This window comes from Diplotaxodon limnothrissa, linkage group LG5 (assembly GCF_057381915.1).
Source record: "Diplotaxodon limnothrissa isolate DT_005_m linkage group LG5, D_limnothrissa_male_GT1.1, whole genome shotgun sequence".
In the NCBI taxonomy this organism is placed as follows: Eukaryota; Metazoa; Chordata; class Actinopteri; order Cichliformes; family Cichlidae; genus Diplotaxodon; species Diplotaxodon limnothrissa.
Genome location: NC_140600.1, coordinates 36615041 through 36639585, shown reverse-complemented (window position 1 = coordinate 36639585; position 24545 = coordinate 36615041). Strand labels below are relative to the sequence as shown.

Sequence of the window (24545 nt, the reverse complement as noted above, 5' to 3'; positions counted from 1 at the left end):
GCATAGTTCCCATTTCTGTATAACAGTATATCTCAGATTTCTGTAAAGTTATTTATTTCATATTCTGTATAGTTTTTCATATTTATATCCTGTTCATAGCCTGTACATACTTATAGTTATAGAATATTCACAACATACTTCATACCGTGTACATTATAACATACCATAATAGACCCATTTCTGTAATATACAGAAATGGGTCTATCACATATCATTATTATTATCACAAATCATTATTATTGCTAATATATATTGTAATATATCTATATCACTAAAGCACTTCTGGATGGATGCAAACTGCATTTCGTTGCCCTGTACCTGTGACATGTGCAATGACAATAAAGTTGAATTCTATTCTATTCTATTCTATTCTAAAATATGAACACAATCTTTTTTCCTATCACTGCATCTTAATAGAGATGTACACCCTACCCACAGCCATCTGTAAAGCTCATTCACAACAGCAATGACTTTCTTTCCTCTGATGTTTCTAATTAAGGAATCTGAGCTTCAGGCAATTTGTTTTCCCTTGCTGGTTCAGTAGACCGTGCCCCTACGCCGACTGAATTCACACATGATGAAAAAAAAAAAATAACAAGACAGGGTAAACTTCTTTGCATATTCTTTGAACCCAAAGTAAAACATTCAGATTGCAATTATTCCTGCTAGATTAGTAAACCTGCCTACTCATCATCCAAATACAACTGGGAGTCTACAGCGGTGAACTTCACCTCTCTGTTGACACTTTAGAGTTAAAATGTATTGAATGACAACAATCTAAAAGTGGCTGGTGTGACAAAAATACAGAGAATTTTGCATTTTAAAGTTTTTTTTAAAATTTTTTCTGTTTGGTTGATTCCCCCCATTCATTTTTCTCCTGGCTTCCCAAATGCAGCTGTGTCACAAGATTTGGAACTGATAGTAGATTTGTGCTGTATCAAGTCTCACTCCTCACCAAATGGCAGAAACACACCAACACAGTATACTACAATAGGTAGAAGGCTATTAAAGTAATCTACTCATTCTAAAGTAATGTGTAAATGTGCAAATGTTTGACCCTAAAAGCAAGACACAGACAGCATGTGTTGTGCTATAAGTGCTGTTGTACACCTAGAACACACATTTTTGCTTTATAATGTACCTGCATACCAACGATATCAGTTGTAGCTGAACAGCAACATTCCAGTATTGTTTTGTTTTTTTACAGTCTCCACAAAAAGAAACAGAGCACCTGTTTTCTTCTGAACATTTCCAACATGTGTCTGAGATGTCAGGGGACCAAAGATTCAGCTTTTCAGGGTTGATATAAGTTCTCATTAACCACTTGCGCTGTAATAGCTTTATTCTTGCATTCACTGATTGCTTTGAGACTTTAAGCACGCTGTTTCCCAATCAGCTTCTCGTATGTTTTCTTCTCCATGCCTCCAACCCATCTATGGTGGTCTTTTTATCATAATACATCAGTTGTGAAGAACATAGAAATTTTACCCTTCTGGTTTAGATTTTTAGGTGTGAGATTTTCAGTATGTGATAGTGCTGTTTTGGGGGTTAAAGGTTTATATTGGATGAAATAAAGTCTCTTAAAGAAATACATTTGGGGAATGTTTAAGTTTGACAAAGTTTGACATTTCATAACAGTTCATATGGATGATTTCCATTTGGGGGCTCCATGGGAGCTGTTTTATGTTAGTATTTGCAATTTTGTTGGGGGCTGATTTGTAGGTGTGCACGTGTTGCTCACCTCTGAAATGTAGTAAACTGACTGGCCTTTCTTTGGAATGAATAAAAATAAGGGCAAATCAACTAGAAATAATTCATTAAAGGACAATAATATATCCCAACTTTTATATCAACCAGTTTACTGCTGAAGATATTTGATGCAATAAGCTAAAATATAGACTAGAACTAGATCTGCGGATTGTAGGAAGGCTGCATCTTAAATCACCTTCTAGTTTTCAATTTTTAACTTGTGCTGAATAATAAAGAAACATAACACATACATGAAAAACTGTGTGTATGTACTACATGTACACATACCTACATCGTTAACTACCAGTCAGTGTAGATTAATTATTCCTAATGCTTAAAATCTGATCTTGCAACTTGCAGGTAACAGATCAGCAAATGAGAAATAAATTAGATTTTCCTGAAATATGAGCATTTCTAACACAGCTACAAACTGTAATGTAGCAGTGAGGTATAGCAAATTAGACTTGAAATTCAATATTGTTACATTAAATTATTAGAAGGAATGATTGTTATGATATTAGCTGCAGGGCAACTGATCCTTTGCTGTCAGGCGAGGTCAGTCAGCAGACATTTCAAATCAGTTACTAAGGCATTAGGGCAGCTAAATTGTGAAGCACAATAGCTGCACCCCAGACAAGGACTTTGTTATAATGTCAGTTTTAGGTGTACGTTTAGGTAATTCCAAGACTATTACCATCTGTTTGTGCTTGTCGCTCCATGTACTAGGCCTTTAAACAAACACTATTTACTTTGCCATTTCCCTGAGCAAACATCTGCTCAGCTGTGATAGGTTTTAAATATTAGGCAGAAAAGCTTCCCCGAGCTACCTGGCAGTCTCAGAATAAATTATAGTTGACATTTTCCATGAGGGTGATAATGCAGTTTATTTTCTTGTGTTATTTACATATGGGCTTCTTCCCCCTTTTGCTCGGCTTTCCTTAATGTGTGTGTCAGCTGTGAATGAATGAATACAAAGTATGAATACAGACTTGTGGACTTACCATTTGTGTCCCTGCAATTTTCAACATGTTTTTTGACTTTGTCTCTCACCTTGTATTTCATTTTAGTCTCTACATCTTCCGGTCTCATCTCTCAATCACTCTCTCTCTATGAGTCCATCCAACTGCAGGCAAAAGTGTGAGCAGTATGTAATAGCATGGGAATATGAGTAACCCTACAGAGAAAGAAGATGTAGATCTGGTACATGAGGAGAATAAAGATGGCATGGAGTCTGTCAAGTTTTCCTAGCTCTCCATAGCTTAAAGACTTATTTCATTTTATTATAGCCTTTATTGATAATGTATTTCTATGTTACACTTCTCACATTACTAAATATTTCAGTGCTTAAAGAAATGTCTTACACTACTAACCAGTGAAAAGTTTATACCACAGCTGCCCAAATTTAACAGTATTGTTAATTACAAAATTATTTTTTGTTTCTGTGGTGGTTAATCCACCAGTGTGGTCAAGCTATTTAATGGAAATTATATTTTTTAATGCTAAAATATAATTATGGTTCTTATCCATGAATTTTCAAATTTACTCTTTTATAAAAACAATCTGAAAAAATAGTAAAGCACATTATTATTTTTGATTAGGATGGCAAATTGCAGTTATTTACTTTCATTCATGAACAACAAAATTCGTTTTAGGTTTTGAATGCTTGTTTGATTCCAGTGTGCCGGCTCATTCCTGTATATATAACTATTCATTCAGCTTTTTCTTTTCCAAATAAATAACAATATAATTTTTTTTAGCATGAACCAGGTTTTGACAGATTTCTATAATGTTTTTGTTTTTACTTGTTTTTATGATTGTTGACTTGTTGTGCTATAACTGTCTATAGTTATGTTAATGCTCTAATGCTAAGCTTTACCATTTGTATACAAACAAGCGTGACAGTAATATGGCAGCTCTGTTGTCAACAGTTTCTCGCATTCTACCCTGTTCCACCATTAAAAAAAATCAACACTAGGATCTAACTGGGTAAGAGCCTCTCGTTGAACAACCTACTGCAGTGATTATCCAATTACCACATTGGAAGACATATCCCATTTTCTTGGAAAACGTGTTATTCTGTATCGGAAGGGTCAAATTACTGGCTGCCATCAAGCCACAATACAACTAAGGAGATAGAAAATGACCAACATTGGGTTAAGAGCTGCCCAATGCATCACTGAAAACATGGATGCACAGTGGTCTGTCATCTTTAATGAGAAATGTGGCGCAAGCATTTGGTGAAATCAGATTGTAAAAAAATTGAATATTGCACGTTTCTACATATACAATGCAAGGAGAACTCAAGGGATTGGGACCAAACAGCTGTGTAGCATTAAGTAAGCAACGTATGAATGAAGTTACTACTCCATCATGCCTAGTGTCTACTATACAAGCCCATGAGTGCAGGGTTATAGTCTGGGATTGCTTCAGTTAGTCACATCGGGGTTCAGCAATGTCATGTGTCCAGAAAATGTTGCCAAACTACCAAAATACACTGAATCACAAGGTTTTTCTATCAATGGATTTTGTTCTGCCCTGATGGCATTGGCATATTCCAAGATGACAATGCCAGGATTCATCAGGCTCAGACTGTGAAACTGTGGTTCAGGGAGCATGAGACATCATTTTCACACATGGATTGGCCACCACAGAGTCCAGACTTTAACCCCTTTGACAGAATTTGGGATGTGCTGGAGAAGACTTTACACTGTGGTCCAACTCTCCCATCATTAATACAAAATGTTGATAAAATATAAAAAGTGTCTCTCTGGATGGCTTATTAAATTATGCCACAGCAAATGTGTGCCATTATCAGAGGTAAAGGCAGTCCAATGAAATGTTAGAGTGACTGCTTTTAGCCAGCGGTGTATACTGAAGCAGTGTTGTGTGACTTATCGTTCATCCCTACCTTGCTGTGTGAATCTTCACAATCATAAATGCATGTTACCATTATTTAAAAAAGGAAACACATGGCACCTGAAGAAAGAACAAGTCAAAATGTGTTTTACCAATGCATAAATCTTTTTCTCTCACCAGTCGTTATAATGATCCAGTATTAACTTTTAGAAGCTTGGAGAGTTCCTTGGGAATAGAGGATGGTGAATCTCACAAGAGCTGGATATCTGAGTGAACTACATCAAAATTAAATAAATCTCAAATAAACTTGTAGTTAAGTGCTTTGCCTCTTCTGGTCAAATAGAGAGCTAATCAGACCTTTGTTTCAAATGCCAGATTAATATTGCACTGGACTTTAATAACCGGTATGCCCATTTAATCAGATCAGGTGAGAATAATGCAGTTTTTATTCGTTTTGCTGTATTTCACGAATTTCACTGTGATGCACCAAACCACTTTTCTTTACTATGGGACAAATGCATCACAGAACATGTTGGGAGAAGCCAATAAACATGATAAATGAACACATCGGCACTGTGCCTCCGTGCCTCTTTCTGATTACATACAATATTGTCATTATTTAGCTGTCACACATGATGATGTGTTTGCAGGCTGCAGTTAGTGTTTGGACATTGTGGATGGAGAAGAGAGGTGACTACATGCATGATGAATATCGTTACTACCATGAATGATTGAGAATGTGAGGTACAAATCCTGCTTAATGCTTACTGTAAGGTGGATTTTATAAATTGAAAATTTATATCCACTGGGCTAACAGCAAGATTTGATGATTACAATAATCCATCAAAATGTCAGGGTCCTGGGTCTGAGCAACCCAGGATCCCTGAGCAGTTATGAATTATATTATTATTATTATATGTATTTTGGTGTTGCTGCTGCTCTTCTCCATGCTTGTAGATGTGAGTGTGTGTGTGTGTGTGTGTGTCTGCGGGTATGCTTGGAGGATGGAGCTCAGCCACCTGCAGGCCTGAGGGGTGTGGCCCTGCGGAAGGACTGGCCACACCCGAAGTCACACACCTGCTGCTGATCAGGCCTCGTCGGGGGAGCTACTTAGGAGAGAGTTGGAGCTCCCACCGACGCGGGATCATTTCCTTGAGACTCCACGTTAGTCGTCCCATTGAATTGAGTTAATGTGTGTAAGTGTATGCCCGCGGTTATTTGTGTCCTGACGGCTGCGTCTATTGTTTCCCGCAGGAGGAGCGTGGAAGGCACGAAGAGCAGCGAGCACCGGGGGGTGCTGACACGGGAGCGGAGAGCACAGAGACACGAACTATTCACGCAGAGACACGACACGGGAGTCTGGGAGAACACGGGGATTTATTGTTGTTTTTGTTCCACTCTGTAAATAAACACACTGTTTATACATAGAGCACCGCGCCTGGGTCCTCCTTTCCCCACATCCCCACGGTCTGCCAGCCAGACCGTGACAGAATGATCCCGCCACTTATGGACCCAGCGGTCTCCGAGGAGAGGCTCAGGAGGGAAATTATGGACAAAGTGTACCGCATGTGTGAATTATGGTGGGAGAAGCCTGCGGAAGGTTTGCGTCACGCCGTGGAGAGGCGGCTGCAGGAGATGCTTCTTAAATTCCCCTGGCTGGTGGACTCCCTTAATGCGGTGGTCCTGGACTTCCTACTTTCCACCCTCCACCTCCACTCTCCTCCTCAGGCTGCCCACCAGCTCGGACAGCTGGTGGATTCACTGCCTGAGACGCCGGCCCCGACGCCGACACGGAAACGACGTTCGCGCCGCCAGCGTTCCTCACCGCAGCTAAATCCACAGACATCTCAACAGCCGGCTGTGGTGAGTCATATGGACAATTCATCGTCACTCACCTCAACTGTTTACTCTGGGGCTATGTTTATACGGTCAGCTGCCCAGCCGGTAGCCAAAGCGCAGCCCGCGGCCCAGCTGGTCGCTGTACCTCAGCCTATCGCCCGGCTAGTGATCCAGCCGTCACCTGCTGAATCATGCCCCGCGACATCTACCTCACCGCTTACCGTTTCATCCTGTTCACCATCCACATCACACGCTCAGCCATCTTCTCCACCAGCAGCAGCCTCCATTCCACTGCCCACTCCAGCGGCCTTGTCCGGAGAGAGCGACCTCACCCGCGTCCAACGCCTGATGGACTGGGTAACTCACACCACCAACACAAGGGCAAGAGTGGTGGGGTTAAACGCCATCGAGGCAATCCTGGAGGGGAACCCCTACCTCGGCCAGCTCAAGGGAGTTTCCGCCTGCCTTTGCACCCTGCGTAAAGCCCGGGGGGTAGTGCAAGCTCGGGAAACCTCAGACTTCGTCCAGCTGCAGCAGGAGCTCAGCATGCCCGAGCAGGAGCTCAGCGAGCCGGAGGAGCCCGCACCGCCAGCTGAGGAGCTCAGCGAGCCGGAGGAGCTCGGCATGCCCGAGCAGGAGCTCAGTGAGCCGGAGGGGCCCGCATCGCCAGCTGTGGAGCTCAGCATGCCCGAGCTGGAGCTCAGCGAGCCGGAGGAGCCCGCACCGCCAGCTGAGGAGCTCAGCGAGCCGGAGGAGCTCGGCATGCCCGAGCAGGAGCTCAGTGAGCCGGAGGAGCCCGCATCGCCAGCTGTGGAGCTCAGCATGCCCGAGCAGGAGCTCAGCGAGCCGGAGGAGCCCGCACCGCCAGCTGAGGAGCTCAGCGAGCCGGAGGAGCTCAGCATGCCCGAGCAGGAGCTCAGCGAGCCGGAGGGGCCCGCACCGCCAGCTGAGGAGCTCAGCGAGCCGGAGGAGCTCGGCATGCCCGAGCAGGAGCTCAGTGAGCCGGAGGAGCCCGCATCGCCAGCTGTGGAGCTCAGCATGCCCGAGCAGGAGCTCGGCGAGCCGGAGGAGCCCGCTCTGCCAGCTGAGGAGCTCAGCGAGCCGGAGGAGGAGCTCTCGCTGCCGGCCGAGGAGGTCAGCGGACCGGAGGGACCTCCACGTCTAGCGCGGCCTCCTCGCCGTCCACGTCCGGTGCGTCCACGTCAGCGATCGGCGCGTCATGGACCTGTTGCCACGCCTCGCTGTTGCTCACCGGAGCAGCGACGTTGCCATCGGACCCGTGGCAGGCCGCCGGAGGAGCAGCGCCGCCGCCACCGGACCGGTGGCAGGCCACCAGAACCGTTCTGCCGCCACCGGACCGGTGGCTGGCCGCCGGAGGAGCAGCGCCGCCGCCACCGGACCCGTGGCAGGCCCCCTGAACTGTTTTGCTGCTGCCGCCGGACCCGGGGCCGTCCGCCGGAGCTGCTACGTCGCCGCCGTTGGGCTCGAGGTAGGCCCCCTGAACTCTCTTGTTGTGTTGATGGGCCGCCTGTGACTGTTTGTGGCGTCTTTTCGTTTTCTTTTTGCACCGCTGCGGGATGCGCGGTCTGACTCTGAGACTGTGGACTGGGTCGGTTTGTTGTTTTGTTGTTTTTGCTTGTTTTGGTTCTGGCCCTCCGTCCTGGTTCCCCCAGCCGCCCGCCCTGGGTTGGTTGTGCTGTTTTTTGTTTTGGTTTTGGGGTCGTCGGGAGCCGACCCTTAGAGGGGGGGTACTGTCAGGGTCCTGGGTCTGAGCAACCCAGGATCCCTGAGCAGTTATGAATTATATTATTATTATTATATGTATTTTGGTGTTGCTGCTGCTCTTCTCCATGCTTGTAGATGTGAGTGTGTGTGTGTCTGCGGGTATGCTTGGAGGATGGAGCTCAGCCACCTGCAGGCCTGAGGGGTGTGGCCCTGCGGAAGGACTGGCCACACCCGAAGTCACACACCTGCTGCTGATCAGGCCTCGTCGGGGGAGCTACTTAGGAGAGAGTTGGAGCTCCCACCGACGCGGGATCATTTCCTTGAGACTCCACGTTAGTCGTCCCATTGAATTGAGTTAATGTGTGTAAGTGTATGCCCGCGGTTATTTGTGTCCTGACGGCTGCGTCTATTGTTTCCCGCAGGAGGAGCGTGGAAGGCACGAAGAGCAGCGAGCACCGGGGGGTGCTGACACGGGAGCGGAGAGCACAGAGACACGAACTATTCACGCAGAGACACGACACGGGAGTCTGGGAGAACACGGATTTATTGTTGTTTTTGTTCCACTCTGTAAATAAACACACTGTTTATACATAGAGCACCGCGCCTGGGTCCTCCTTTCCCCACATCCCCACGGTCTGCCAGCCAGACCGTGACACAAAAAGCCTTTTTATTTTGAAAGTCTTTCATACCTGGTTTACTGGATATGGTGTGAAGAGTTAAGTGCAACAGTTAAAAAGACTACAGTCTTTAAACCTCGACCGGAGGCCTGCAGAGTTGGCAAAGAGACTGTATACAGACTGTATATAAAACAAGAATTTCTCTTTAAAAGTGAAGGTAATGCATAAATGCCTTACACCTGGATTCTTTCTAAAGGTGAAAAAACTTCCTGTAGTTGCTAAAACAGGTCAGACTGTATATATGTCAGGGTTAAAAAAAAGTACTATACTTTCCTGATAGTTGTGATTGCCGGTTTTGAGTATTTTATCTCACATCATGCCAAATTTTTAAATTAAGGTCCAGTTTATAGTAAAATAGTCAGAGTTAGGGTGTGTCTGTCTTTTTTTAAATTAATAATTTACTTATACAGCAGGAGCTTGGAAGTACTGAGCAGTGTAACTAAAATTTGTTTCAAAGTATTCTTACAGCAAATCTGTAAAGTGTATCTTTAAAACAAACTCCAAAGTTTTGACTTAACGAATTAACCTGTCATTAGAAAAAACAGCCTTTTAATCTTGAGTAACACATGCTCTTACCTTGACCTGGTCCCCTGTTGCTATGTACAGATGAGCTGCTTGAGACTTGAAGCCATGTGACAGAAATAACAGAAAAATATATTTCATTTCTGAAACCCCCCCAAAACAGCTGACACAGCTCCTCTTGGTCACATTTTGTAGCATCTTTGCTCATTTTTTCATCATCCTCCATCTGTCTTCATTGTTTTTGAATGCAGAGGCAGAGCCACTACCTGCTGGTAGCACACTGTCACACCACCTGGCCAATTAGCTAGCATTATCCAGCATGCTGTTTATAAATGTTGCAAATCGTCTGCTTTATAAATTGTGACTCATGATGCTTGTCCTTTTAAAAACAATACATTGTGGAGTGTTAACTATCATTTAATTTTTCTCAATTTTTGCATCATATGAAGCACGTGTTGTAAATATAGTTCTCAATTCAGCATGCTCCACAGTGCTCCTAGAGGTCAGTGCTCCAGCCCAAGCAAAAGCTTTACAAGTAAGTACATGAACCAATGGATGACATTATGGTGGCTATATGGATTATTAATTCAGAGTAGTGTATAATCTTGTAACAAAGAGTACATTGTTTTTTTTATTAGCTTGCAAAACATTTGCAAATGCATACATAAACAAAAACAAGTACACAAAACTTACACATTTTGCTCCATTTCATTAATAGGACTATGGCAGCTATGTTAATGTTGAACCTCTTATACTATCTATAGTGCAAGGCATTTTTGAAAATAAATCTAAGCTTTTTTCCCCCTTTTTCACTGCTAGGCTTCTATTTTGAAGTGTGCCAGGGGACGAAATGTCCATTTTAATCTCCTGAGATCAGTTCCAAGTCTCCGACAAGGTGGGAAGAGGAAAGCAATGCAGGGTACGCTTAATAAAGACACAGAGGTGAAATAAAAGTATGAGGCTCATTTTGAACAAATCCCTTTTGTAGCTGGAGGCTTGAGGATATAAGATGAAAGAAATGCAAAGCCATATCACAAAAGTACCGTAAAGATAAAGCGAACATCTCCGTATTTCAATGTATAGCAGGAAAAGGGAAACACGTTTCCATGTATGTACACACGGCCCTTCCCGACAGCCAAAAATAAAACAAAAGACAAAGCATAACAGTTAGAAATATACTATTATCGATTCCTCTGAAGCTGCATACTCCCCCTCACGCCACGTCTCCACCATCATCCCCCTGCTTTCATCTTGCAGAAGCTGGGGTTGGTGAGAGAGAACAGAACGTGCTTGTGCTTTTCAGAGCTCTCCACCCACCGTGGTCCACAGCAGGGGGAGTCTATAACTCCAATGTACCCTCCCCATCCCACTCAAGCTCTGAGGCTTCATGTAGTACCCTTTCAGCCTGACCTCAGCCTTTAACAGCAAGTACAAAACCATAAAGAGACCACCTCCCTGGATGCCATCACATTGCACCAAAGCCTCTATTACCGAAACAATTTTAGGTGAATTCAGGGAAAACTGTCAGAGGTGAGGAAGGTAATATCTTGCATTCTGACCTCAAAGGTAAGTTAGCTGAAATGATTTCTAACATCTAGCAATAATGAGCCAATTGTGTTATATAGGTTTAATTTCAGTTAAAGTGTTGTTCTCCCTTGTAGAGAGCTGTATCCCTATTTTCACAAGATATTACATGTATAGAAAAAAAAATAACAAGGAGCTTCCAGCTCTTTAAAAGTGAAGCGAATCCAAAAGGGCATCTTTCTAAAGGTGAAAAAATTCCTGTAGTTGCTAAAAAATGTCAAATTGAAGAGTAGTCTTGGTTAAAAAAAAAGAGTATGTAGAGTAAAAAATTAATTATCTGTTAGGTAAATGCCAAAATATGTAAAAAAAAATTCTCTGAAAATACACAAAAACAGATCGACCATTTCTCCAGTGCTAGTGACACAATACAAAGGGCAACGCAGGCATGAACATCCAATAAAAGCATTTGAACTTTAAGTTTGTTCACTGGTGCTCTGTTGACAGGTGAGCAGCTACAACTGAAATCAAATAACTTAGTCAACCTTTGCCAGCACTCACTGGTACTGAGTGCAATTAGAACAAGGCCCTGTAATTTACAAATCACCTTGTTTTGCTGTCTGGGGCATCTACGGTGTCCAGCTGTCACTGGGAGAACGAGATGTTTGTTTATCGCAATCAAACAAAGCAGGCAAAAGCAAAAGATTTCACAAATTACATCCAGCCACTTAGGTGCACCTATCCTACTTGGGAAGGAAAAAAAACTGCAACAGCGCACTGAGATCGAGACACTAGTAAATTCAGAGAATGAGAGATGAACCTGTTTTCTGTTGTATACACAGGAAAACAGAAATTAATCCCAGGACACACTGTAAAGAAAAACTCATACAGGAAATAATCATTTCATTTCCTCCCTCGCCTGTCTCTTTTCAGAATTCAATTTATTCTAACCCCTCTGCCCGAGAGGACTTGAGAGGTCAAAATTATTAACTTTTTAAAAGAAATTGCTCTCTCCAGTATCTCTAGCTTTTAGTGTTTAAACTGTGTATATGTGTGAGAGCAAAAGGTTCACGTTTCCCTATTCTACACATACAAATACAGACACTTTTACTATGGAGCTCTGAAAACTGCAGCCATGAAAAACAAAAGCTTTTTTTCTCATTTTCAAAAAGCAGCCACACAATTAATCCTGAATTAAATAAACATATTGCAGCATTAACGTATTGTAAGAATATATTAAATCCTGTGTGAATGAATGCTTACATATATTTACCAGCCAAAGCTGATATACTTAATCAGAATGAAAGGTAAAAGAAAAAGGGGTGATAGACCTTGTTTTTCAGTCTAGAAAGGCAATGGTCTTCTATATAAATATAATCTGTTGTTAGGTTGTTGCTAGGTAACATGGTATTAACTGATATATATATTTACCTTTGCAGATATAAATTACTGTAGCCAAATTAAAATGATACAACGCTTTCACAAGGTACTATACTGTTGATGCAGAAATGCTACAAATGGCTAATTTTGCCCTGTTGGCAGGTGGTTGCTAGGTGATGCTAATGTGGCAGTATGTCTTATAGATAAGAACCATAGTGGTCTAAGATATACCTGTTTTCCAAGTTTGGTTGCTCAAATCCTGATTGTGTAGGAAGAATTGGGGGAGAGATGGACAGAAAGTCAGCTCACATTCAAAGCCATCTTCTTGTGCACCTCAGGACCATTTGCAACAGCTGCTATGTTTGAATTTTCAGTCCTGTTATGTTTCCTTGTACCCCTGTGTTGCATGCAGGATCTCCTTTCTTTCAAAAAAGCAGTCTTTTGAATTTAGTGGAATTCTACACTTATAGTGTGATACTGTGGCAATAAATCACAGTGTGCAACATGATGAATGTCGGAGAAAACGATGCGTATTCTTTCACTCTCATTTCTCACCTGATTTGCTTCCTTTGTGTTTGAGATTGTGGAAAGAAACAAACAAAAAACTGTTCAGTTTTAGCCAGATCGCCAGTTTAATGAGCCTTCAAGCAGGTAATCATAGTTTGAAACCAAACTGATTGTTTACTCTCAGCACACGTTTGAAGTCCCTGGTGAGATTACAGACTGATCTAAAAATAATAGCCACACTGGAAGCTGTCTGGATATGCCAGAGAGGATGACCTTTATTGGGAGATCATCCAATTATACATTTTTTAGGGTCATTTTCTCAGTTGAATGTTTCAATCACACTTTGATATTAGTCTATATTTGTTAGTCTATTCGTTTCTTATTTAATTCTATACACTATGTGAGGTTAGCATAACTGTAATTCAGTTGTTTTTACATGACAATAAATTAAAAATCTTGATTTGAAAATGGTGACTGTGAGGAGCTGAGTGAATACTAAGTGAGGCAGACTGTAGTGTGCAGCTTCTTTAAAACTCATCCAAATAGTATGAAGTAATTTTTCAAAGCCCTGTTTTTCACTCTGTATGTGTATGCCTCATGTTCTACACGCAGAGCAGAGCGAAGCAGTCAAGAAAAAGGGAAACAATGTTAAAAACAAGTCGTAAGATGCTATGTTTTTTCTCTAAGAGCTAACAGAACTATCATGAAGTCCTTGGCCCAACCGTTAAAAAAATGTAACATCCAATATTTGATATTTCTGCAGGTCTACAGATTATCCTGGCATGTGTCATTCTGTCATACACAAAAGAGTGAAATACAGTCATAATCCAGTCGCCTGAACTGAATATTGTCTTTGAACTGCTATTGCCCAGTTTTCACTTAAAACTTTTCACTGATTTAAGCGTCTGGGCAATTTACAATTCAGCCTGCCAGCTGCTCAGAAATGGAGCAACAAGACTGATTTTAAAATTTTGGAGCTGGAGCCTGGGATATTTATTATTCAGAAGCTGGGCATAATTTCCACAGACTAGCAGCACACAGTATTTTCTGTATCAGAATACAAAGCATTTTAAAGACTATTCATAGTTTAACTCTAATTTTTAATCTTATGTATTAGGTTAAGTGGGTGCACATGTTTTGCCCTTCATTTTAGAGATTTGCAGCTGTGCGATTTTGCAGAAAGCATAAGAACACATGATTAGAAACCTAATTTCACATCTGGTGTGACAGCTATGGCATCATGTGGAGCTTGTGAGTAGTCACAACACTACTCATAAGCTCCACATGAATGCACATTCCAACTAAGACCACACTGAACTCAGTGTTCGTGGAAGTCCCTGAAGGATCACGGAGCGGTGTGATCAGGCACTCATCTGGCTCAGCCTCTGCCTGCAGCCCAAGGGACCCAAGTCTTGTATTAATGGCATGACAGTATATGTACACTGTACTACCACAGAATTAAACTCGCTTTAACAGGTGGCCTATTTGGCTACAGCACTTTAATTAATACCAACGAGGCTTTCAGCTTTGAGTTTTGGGTTCATCACTCAGTCAACTGTGCATTTGTGTATTTTGTTTTTCAGCTGCTTACGGCTAATTTGAAATATTGCCTCAGAGATTATCACTCTCTTTCATCCAGAGCAGTTCAAGAAGAGTTTTGATTGACTTGGCAATAACTGCACGGGAAAATCATAATGAAATTTAGGCGACATACAACAAACACACATCATTTGTGTTGTGTTTTTCTCTCACTAAGGAAGAGAATCAATTATAAAGCCAAAAGTAACAAATATCTGAACATACAGTACAGTTTAAAAATTCGTATTTTAATATTAGATGTTTATAAAGCATGTAATTGTATACAGTTTTCCACAATTAATCATAAAATGGCATAAAAAACAGTTCACACAGCCTACATTTTTAACAAATCCTTGCAAAATTCTCATTACACTGTAGTTGGTGTATTTTTACAACATTTCTAATATCACCCATGACCTAGACTTTCTAAATGTATGATTTTTTCTTCTTCTGTCATTTCACACTCTATTACAGCACTACTTATTTCACCATTACCTGGCAGTGCTGTCTGTGAGAACGCAAGTGTCTGACTCAGCAGATCAGACATTTATTGGTCATTCTGATTGTGATCTAGTGAGAATAGAGCAGCTAATTTCACAGTATCCCACTGGGATTCACGTGTTTCCCGTTCTGCAAAGTCTACCCAGAATTTTCAGTAGTGGGGAGACATCAGACTCGAGTTCATGTCCTGACTTGAGTTCATGTGTGACAATAGCTTTATTTGGCTTTCTGATTTTTAATGTTCTGTTCCAAGTATTGTAAATTCAACATCACTGCAGATTCTCTCAAACTACACACAGTGACCAAGTTTCATTAATGATGCACTGATTCTGAAGGCTGTTTACCCTGCTCTTCTACATGACAGTGCAATTAATCAAATGTTTATTTTCAATTAGAATTTTGACTTCCACCAATTCTGAAAAAAAAAAAACAACCCATACAGCAATTATCCTAATTATTATTCCTTTTCGTAATAGTGCTCTTGTTTTGTGTTGAGGTATAAATGCAGAGCACCTCTTTCTGCCCACTCTAAAAGCTCAAACTAACTCCCCACCATACTGAAGCAGGTTTAGCTCAGGTGCATGGAAAACGATGGTAAATTGGTACCTCTTCATGCTGGGTCTGGCTGTAATCTGAGAAAGTGACGTTAGCTGGTAGCAGAGATAGAGAGGCTAGCTACTTTCACAAGAATACAACACAAGTATATGCAGGATATTATCAAACATGCTTTCAATTACCTGCACTGAAAGAGACAAAGCAAAACAAACAACTCTTCCTGGTTTTTATCTTTAAGCAAAACCGCTATTTTATTTGTGTTGTTATTGCATTTTGGAAGTCTGAGTGAGACTGGATTAATTCAAAATTGCCACTGCAGTGCTTTTTCCTGTCATTAGTTTTACACCCTGATTGCATTTATGTCATTATTCATTAGGCTTTAAATCCAGGTTGCACCAATTATTGTTTTTCTTTGATTTTGAGAAAAAAAAAATGAACGTGTGCCTGTGTGTGGACTTTGTTGGCACTGTGGAAATGTGGGGCTCATTCTTATACAGGTCTGCTTCAAATGTCCTAAAGTAATCAATCATATTCACTTAAAAATGAAATTAACCTCCCAACAAACATAGATGTTTACATCTGCGCTGTAACTGCAATAAGTTAATTAACTGATTCGCACTACAACCTGCTTTGCCTCTTCTCTGTAGTTATTTTTATTTAATTTAATAACTGTACAGTACTCTCTGTATATAGTAACCATTGTCCTTAATGTAAATATGTAAGAAAAATTGTGTATGTTTCTGTTCCGTGTCCTGTGTACTGTTTGTTTGTATATGTGTCTTTTTGGCTGCTGTTACAACCAAATTTCCCCTTGTGGGACAATTACAGGATTATTCTATTCTATTCTATTCTATTCTATTCTATTCTAACCAGCAAGCATACATCAACCTCTAAATGCAATGCAACAAAAGTGCCTAAAGGTCACAGAATTAATTTCAAGTCTTAGACTTAATGACACACGATGCTCTTTAGGGTGTCAGCCTTCCTGACATGAGCATATTAAAAGTGGTAATGCCTTATTGTGGCTCCCAATTTAGACTTGTGTTAAGTTGTTTTAGCATCTTGCTTCACAAGTTGTACTGTTCATTTATGATACTACATGCACAGACAGACACACACATGCACCTATCTTTGCATTTTTCAAATAACAGACTTGAATGTTAACAGAATATTAGTTGGCCAACGTCTTATTGATGAGGTTGTGATTGCTTTGCCTGCAGGATGCCACCTGTTTGGGTGTAGGTGGACATCTATCAGTGATGCTGATGTACACAATCATTACCATTAATGCCTTCCACTCCCTTCTCTGTTTAAACGCAATAACAACATCAGGGATTGCCATGTGTGACTTTTCCTTAAGTAGAACCACATCAAGTACCTCCTGACACTGCATACATATCAGAGCATTGGCTCTCTGCCTGATCTCAGCACTGCAAATGATCTAGTATGAGCTCTGCATCTATAGAAGTTCTTGGAGTTAATTAGCATCAATATTTTTTTTAGTGGCTCTTTAGGAAAGGGTACATATCAATCTTAATGTGTTTCTGAACACCAGCTGCTTTATGACTTTACCTGTTTGCTACAAGGATTTGTTGCAACACTGAGTAATTATGTTACGCATATTTCCGAAGCTAATAAATATTAGATTGAGAAAATAGGGTCTAATGGGCTCTGAATGCAGAATTTGGAGCAGAAGGAGTGGGACGGAGAAAAACAGACAAAAAGACAGACGCAAGATATGAGAGTTTTGATTGGTGGGCTCGATAAGTTCATTTGAAAGCCTGGAACATTCATTGTGCTCAAGTGGTCATCTTGTGGCTCATTTGTAAGAGGGCTGAGCCATCATCATCAACCACTCAACCATTAACACAATGCAGTCCCTCTGTTTCTCATCTCTGCTTGCTGATACTTGGCTGTGTGTGAATCAGAGATGTTTAAAAAAACACAGAGAAAAGCTGGCCGGATCAACAACACTAGAAGTTCTGTTTTGACCACTCAAACAACAGATGCTGTAAATGCGTGGGATCTAAAAAAGAAGTACAATGAATGACATAAAACATGTATAGGTTTAAAGTGTTGCTGTGTTAATAAGCAGTTGGGCTGCTTTAAACTCAAACAACAAGGTGCTCCAAATTCATCAGTGGAAATCTAGTAAAGTACTGAAGTACAATTGTGCATTACGGCCTGGTTCTGCCGGAGGTTTCTTCCTGTTAAAAGGGAGTTTTTCCTTCCCACTGTCACTAAAGTGCTTGCTCATAGGGGGTCATATGATTGTTGGGTTTTTCTCTGTATCTATGAAGCGCCTTGAGGCGACTTTTGTTGTGATTTGGCGCTATATAAATAAAATTGAATTGAATTGAATTGAATTGAATTAAATTACTTATATTTTACTTGAATATTTCCTCTTCATTACACAAATTTCAGTCAAAGCATCACAGAACCTGTAATGTGCACAAAATATAATTAACAAAATAAATACCATGGCAAAGGCAAAGATTTACAGTTATTTGTATCTGATGCTGCAGACTAAAGAAGGAGATACAGGGAGTGCAGAATTATTAGGCAAATGAGTATTTTGTCCACATCATCCTCTTCATGCATGTTGTCTTACTCCAAGCTGTATAGGCTCGAAAGCTTACTACCAATTAAGCATATTAGGTGATGTGCATCTCTGTAATGAGAAGGGGTGTGGTCTAATGACATCAACACCCTATATCAGGTGTGCATAATTATTAGGCAACGTCCTTTCCTTTGGCAAAATGGGTCAAAAGAAGACTTGACAGGCTCAGAAAAGTCAAAAATAGTGAGATATCTTGCAGAGGGATGCAGCAGTCTCAAAATTGCAAAGCTTCTGAAGCGTGATCATCGAACAATCAAGCGTTTCATTCAAAATAGTCAACAGGGTCGCAAGAAGCGTGTGGAAAAACCAAGGCGCAAAATAACTGCCCATGAACTGAGAAAAGTCAAGCGTGCAGCTGCCAAGATGCCACTTGCCACCAGTTTGGTCATATTTCAGAGCTGCAACATCACTGGAGTGCCCAAAAGCACAAGGTGTGCAATACTCAGAGACATGGCCAAGGTAAGAAAGGCTGAAAGACGACCACCACTGAACAAGACACACAAGCTGAAACGTCAAGACTGGGCCAAGAAATATCTCAAGACTGATTTTTCTAAGGTTTTATGGACTGATGAAATGAGAGTGAGTCTTGATGGGCCAGATGGATGGGCCCGTGGCTGGATTGGTAAAGGGCAGAGAGCTCCAGTCCGACTCAGATGCCAGCAAGGTGGAGTACTGGTTTGGGCTGGTATCATCAAAGATGAGCTTGTGGGGCCTTTTCGGGTTGAGGATGGAGTCAAGCTCAACTCCCAGTCCTACTGCCAGTTTCTGGAAGACACCTTCTTCAAGCAGTGGTACAGGAAGAAGTCTGCATCCTTCAAGAAAAACATGATTTTCATGCAGGACAATGCTCCATCACACGCGTCCAAGTACTTCACAGCGTGGCTGGCAAGAAAGGGTATAAAAGAAGAAAAACTAATGACATGGCCACCTTGCTCACCTGATCTGAACCCCATTGAGAACCTGTGGTCCATCATCAAATGTGAGATTTACAAGGAGGGAAAACAGTACGCCTCTCTGAACAGTGTCTGGGAGGCTGTGGTTGCTGCTGCACGCAATGTTGATGGTGAACAGATCAAAACACTGACAGAATCCATGGATGGCAGGCTTTTGAGTGTCCTTGCAAAGAAAGGTGGCTATATTGGTCGCTGATTTGTTTTTGTTTTGTTTTTGAATGTCAGAAATGTATATTTGTGAATGTGGAGATGTTATATTGGCTTCACTGGTAAAAATAAATAATTGAAATGGGTATATATTTGTTTTTTGTTAAGTTGCCTAATAATTATGCACAGTAATAGTCACCTGCACACACAGATATCCCCCTAAAATAGCTAAAACTAAAAACAAACTAAAAACTACTTCCAAAAACATTCAGCTTTGATATTAATGAGTTTTTTGGGTTCATTGAGAACATGGTTGTTGTTCAATAATAAAATTATTCCTCAAAAATACAACTTGCCTAATAATTCTGCACTCCCTGTAAGGACTCATATCAGTTGGCTAGGCAGAGAGACTGAGCTGAAAAGGATATGCAGCAGGTTAGGCTGATTAAGGATAGAAATGGAAACGTAGTAACAAGTGAAAACAGTGTGTTGAGAAGGTGGAAGAAGTATTTTGAGAAACTGGTGAATGAAGAAACTAAGAGAGAGAGGAGGATGGATGGAGGCGCAGAGGATTTCTAAGGAGCAAGTGAGGGCAGCTATGATAAGGAGTGAAAATGGAGTTAGCTCAGATGGCAAACCTGTGAAGATATGGAAATGTCTACGAGAGAGGGCAGCAGACTTTTTTAATGAGACTGTTTAATACAATTGTGGAAAGTGAGAAAATGCCAGAGGAATGGAAAAGAAGGGGACTGATACCAATTTTCAAGAAAAAGTGTGATGTGCAAAGTTAGCTAGTAACCACAGATGGAAAAAACTGAACAGCCATAGCATGAAAATATAGGAAAAGAGAAAAGCTAGGTCAAGGACAGATGATCAGTGAACAGTAGTATGACTTTATTGAGAGAGCTGGTGTGAATGAGGAGAATGCTAGGGAGGCAGATGATGTGCTGTGGTCACCCCTAAAGGGAAGAGCTGAAAGAATAACTCAATAGATTTCAACTAGGGGAAACATTTTTAGTTAATGGGTCGTCTAGATTTGATGTCATATTACCGTTATGTTCACTTCCACAACTGCATATTGATTATTATAGATTAACCTTCTGTTAATAAGCAGTAAAGCATTTTTAAGATATCTACTAAAATTTGCATCCCTTCAGGCTCTCAATATTCCACTTTTGATTGTTAATATCTGTTGTGCTAAAATGCTACAAAATGTTAATCTAGCTCATAAGATGCTTTTTGGGGCATTTTCACCTTTAGTGGGCAATTTATCCTGAAGAGGCTGACAGTGAACATGAGGCAAAAAACATGTACATACTTAAAGATATTGCTGTTAAGAGGTGTAAACCTTAGAAGACTGTGTAGGGTATGGAGTAATTGCTGCTCCATCTGATTTATCACTGCTGATGACTGCAGACAACGAGCCTGCATCTAAAATTTAACACAACCCATTCGAAAAGTGATAAATGGTGAGATACCAGACAACAAAACAGAGAACGAAAAAGATATTTCAGCAAATAAAATACAGTTCTCTTTTTGTCAGTGGTATTATTTTCTGTTCAGTGCATCACACAGAGTTACTGTATACTTGTTTAAACAACATTCTTACCTGTGTATATTCTAACTCTATTACTGTATCTAAAAAATGTAAAATTATATAAACATTCACTAAATGATTTTCATTAGGGTGATCGTGGCTCAAGAGTTGGGAGCTTGCCTTATAATCGGAAGGTTGCTGGTTCGAGCCCCGGCTCGGACAGTCTCGGTCGTTGTGTCCTTGGGCAAGACACTTCACCTACTGGTGTTGGCCAGAAGGGCCGATGGCGCGATATGGCAGCCTCGCTTCTGTCAGTCTGCCCCAGGGCAGCTGTGGCTACAACTGTAGTTGCCTCCACCAGTGTGTGGGTGACTGGGTGTGTAAAGTGCTTTGGGGTCCCCGGGGGGGACTAGTAAAAGCGCTATACATTTACCAAAATCTTTTTTGTATTTTTTTTAATCTTTTTTTAAGTTCACATTAAGCTATTTATATAAGCTATTCAGCTATCTATCTATCTATCTATCTATCTATCTATATATATATATATATATATATATATATATATATATATATATATATATATATATATATATATTCATATTTAACAGTCACATAGATGGGTCTCAGCATAAAAGAGGGTACCAATTATGAATCTTTGTCTAACTAAAGAAGTTAGACTAAATATGGAAAGTTGTGCAGAAAACTATGAGTTTGACACATTGGCAGGATGAAGTCAGAACCCAAAACGAGTGGCTTCAAAATTGTTATAGATATGTTATAATGAAAATGTAAACTGTAATGTAAAAGTTTAGTTAGCTCATTTGCCTTAAAATTGATAAAGAATGCCATTTCTGGGGAAAAATCGATACCTGAAAGAGCTTTTCTTATGGCAGCAGCAATACTGTTTCGGAGCCCAAACTCCCACAGTCACATTGCTTTCCAGGAAAAGCACCAAACAAGGCAGCCTGTCTATTGTGTTGAGGACAGTAGAGGAACACATTCCTGACAGCTCAAGGGAATGAAGCATTGTGCTGCTGCTTCGTCTGAAGAGACAATGACAGACGAGAAAAGGCCACAGGAGACAATTTAAACTGAGTTGGTTCGTCTCCATGGTGACTCCCTGCTTTGAAAAGCTGCCCTGGTTCTTCCAGTCTGACTTGGTGCTAACAAGAGGTGTTGTCTATGCTTAAGTCTAAGCATAGACAACACCTCACAATGATGAGGTCTTACAGGAATCATCATGAGTTATTGGAACTTTAAAATAAGTTGAGAAATGTGTTTATAAACCTCCATAACTTTTCTTTTTGGTCAGACAATTGATATTTCAGTAAGATGAACAGATGAAAACCAGATGTTCAGTAAAGTTTAGATCCAGAATCTTAGCTGTAGACATGTTGTATACACCAACTGTAATATGTTTTTGTTATTGCATTTCTTTGAAGTTCTGAAGCTCTGTGGTTGCGGCTGTAAAAATAGTTAAAGCCACTGAAGCTATTTAAAAGCTAAAATCTTTGCACTTCACTTACGCTCATTTCATGATTTGACATCAGAACATTATGAACTGTGAGAGGTTTGAGGGCATAAATGGGTGGAAATAGGTGGAATTATTCCACGTAGTATAAGTGCAGTGAACTCTGTGAATTCTTTCAAGAAGAAACATCTTTGAACACCTTGAATGAAACGAGAAAAAGAAACATTTGGTTACCTTGTTATCATGAACCTAGAAGAGTCAAAAAATGGTTCAGTGACACTGTGAAGCCCAACCAGAACCAGTCTTCTGATTCAGCTTGATTGTGGAAAAAGAGCAACTACCCAATGACTTCCATTTATGTAGTCCAATTCGTGTTCTTCTATTCTTCTTGTGAGAGTTTCCTCCTAACTGAGAACTATCTTCCAGTTCTTATGCGTGCTTTCTTGCACAGACAGAACAGTAGAATTGTGTAAGTGCAGTCACTTCTGTGCAGATATACTAACAAGGAGAGCTAAATATCAGGCAGTTTGCTTCCCTTTTTCAGATAAGATGAGCAGGGGTCACACCACTGGGAGAAGAGCGTTTGCATACATCAAGAATGATTCTGCCAGTATAAATCTTGGAAAAAATTCTGAAACACAGCATCTAACCAGATACTTAATATAGATGGCATTACCTTCCCCTCCGAATCTACTGTGAGGAATCTTGGAGTAATTTTTGACCAGGACATGTTTTTTCAACACACACATTAACTCTCATCCCACCGACCTAACATGAGGTCCCTGGGGACCCCTAGAATTATTTACTGTAAGAAACAATCATAATAGCAAAATCATAATAACAGCAAAACTATCTTCTCAGAGCAATATTAGTTGTGTAATACACGTCGATACCATTAATTTGTATATTTTCTAACATGGAAAGCTATGCTTTTTCTTCAATACAACCTGCAGCTTTTATTCAAAGTACAAAGGCTTTTTCTTTAGCCTCTGGTATCCCTTAGTTTTCAGCAATATCAAGTAATTATTTGTGCTGGATTTACATGATGAAACCAGTCAGGGTCATTTTCACTATAAAATAACTGAAATAAACATACTAACATAATAAATACCGGCTAGCCCAGAGATGTAATCTCTCCAGTCTGTCCTGGATCTGCTCGGGGCCTCTTCCCAGCAGCTGATGGCTGAAACATCTCACCTAGGAGTCCAGGAGGCATCCTTGTCAGACACCCATCCCACCTTAGGTGGCTCCTTTGGTAAAGAGGAGTAGTGGGTATACAGTATTCAGAACCCCTCCCAAATGAATACATTTCTGCCACTTGTATTCAGTCTCATTCTTTCAGTCACTACCCAAAGCTTGTGAGATAGTTAGATGAAGATTCAAACGCAGATTGATCTGTAACTCAGCAGCTTCATTTTCAACATGCCAGCACAACATCCTCGTCACTGCAGACACCACACCACTGCTCCACACTCACACTATACATGAACAGGACACTGCTCTGTCTACAAAAAGTAATGAAGAGAATCTTGGACAAAGGGCAGCTCTGCTAGAGACCAACAACCACCAGGAATGAATAAGACTTTTGCGGACAGTGTGGTCCAAGCTGTCACTTTGGTTGTACAGGGACCAGAAACAACTAAAGCTAAACACACAATACAGAAATAACATCTACTTTGCCTCATGCTATGCTCAGGGCATGCTGGTATATCACTAGAAGAGCAAACAGTTTCTATCTTCCTGTCATTGTTTCAGGAACAAACGTTAACAATCTTTTCAGTGTTACGTTAAGTATTTTTTCAGTATTTTTCAGAGACGTGTTTGACAGTAACAAGCTTTTTGTTTTTTTTTAAACATTTTTTATTGTTCAACAAAACCTTTTGAGTTAATTTGCTATAAATGTCATACTGTCAGGAAAATACTCGCAAATATTATGTTTATAGTGCTCTTAGAAAGACAGTTAAAGTGATATCTTTTATTTTATTAAAATGTATTTATTATATTATTTATTTATTAAAATGTGCCAGCCGCTAGCTTTGTTAGCCCAGTCAAATTTAGTATTAATATTTATGTTACCAACCTTATGGACATTTTCAAATCACACATGTGGAACCAGTGTGGTCCACTGCATAGAGGTCTACTCTAGTACATGTAGAGTATATGTGTTTTTGAATATGCTATAACTGTGGTATAACAAGGTCCACAAGTAGGTGACATATACCGGACAACAACCCATACAAAGAAAAAAGCACAATAAAGTAGTGAAAAGTGGCATTATTGTACTATTATTGTATTATTATTGTAATTTATTAAAGGTGTCAAATTAGGGCTTATCTGTCTGAAAAAAAATCTTGTGAAAACAACACTCCTTTATCTCAACATGCTTTCCACAGCAGGAGACTAGGAC

The 24545-nt window shown here is 40.6% G+C and overlaps 2 protein-coding genes across 5 annotated transcripts in view; one reads left to right on the top strand and one right to left on the bottom strand.

Moving 5' to 3' along the window:
• LOC146632772 (A-type voltage-gated potassium channel KCND3-like) overlaps window positions 1-24545 on the bottom strand; it is a 105904-nt gene that overhangs the window by 50112 nt on the left and 31247 nt on the right. The gene's annotated exons all lie outside the window — the stretch shown is intronic.
• Window positions 6745-7937, top strand: LOC146632773 (uncharacterized). Its single transcript, XM_085353494.1, has 2 exons — window positions 6745-7640; window positions 7877-7937. The coding sequence occupies exons 1-2, from the start codon at window positions 6793-6795 to the stop codon at window positions 7935-7937; spliced, it is 909 nt and encodes a 302-aa protein (XP_085209620.1). The 5' UTR covers window positions 6745-6792.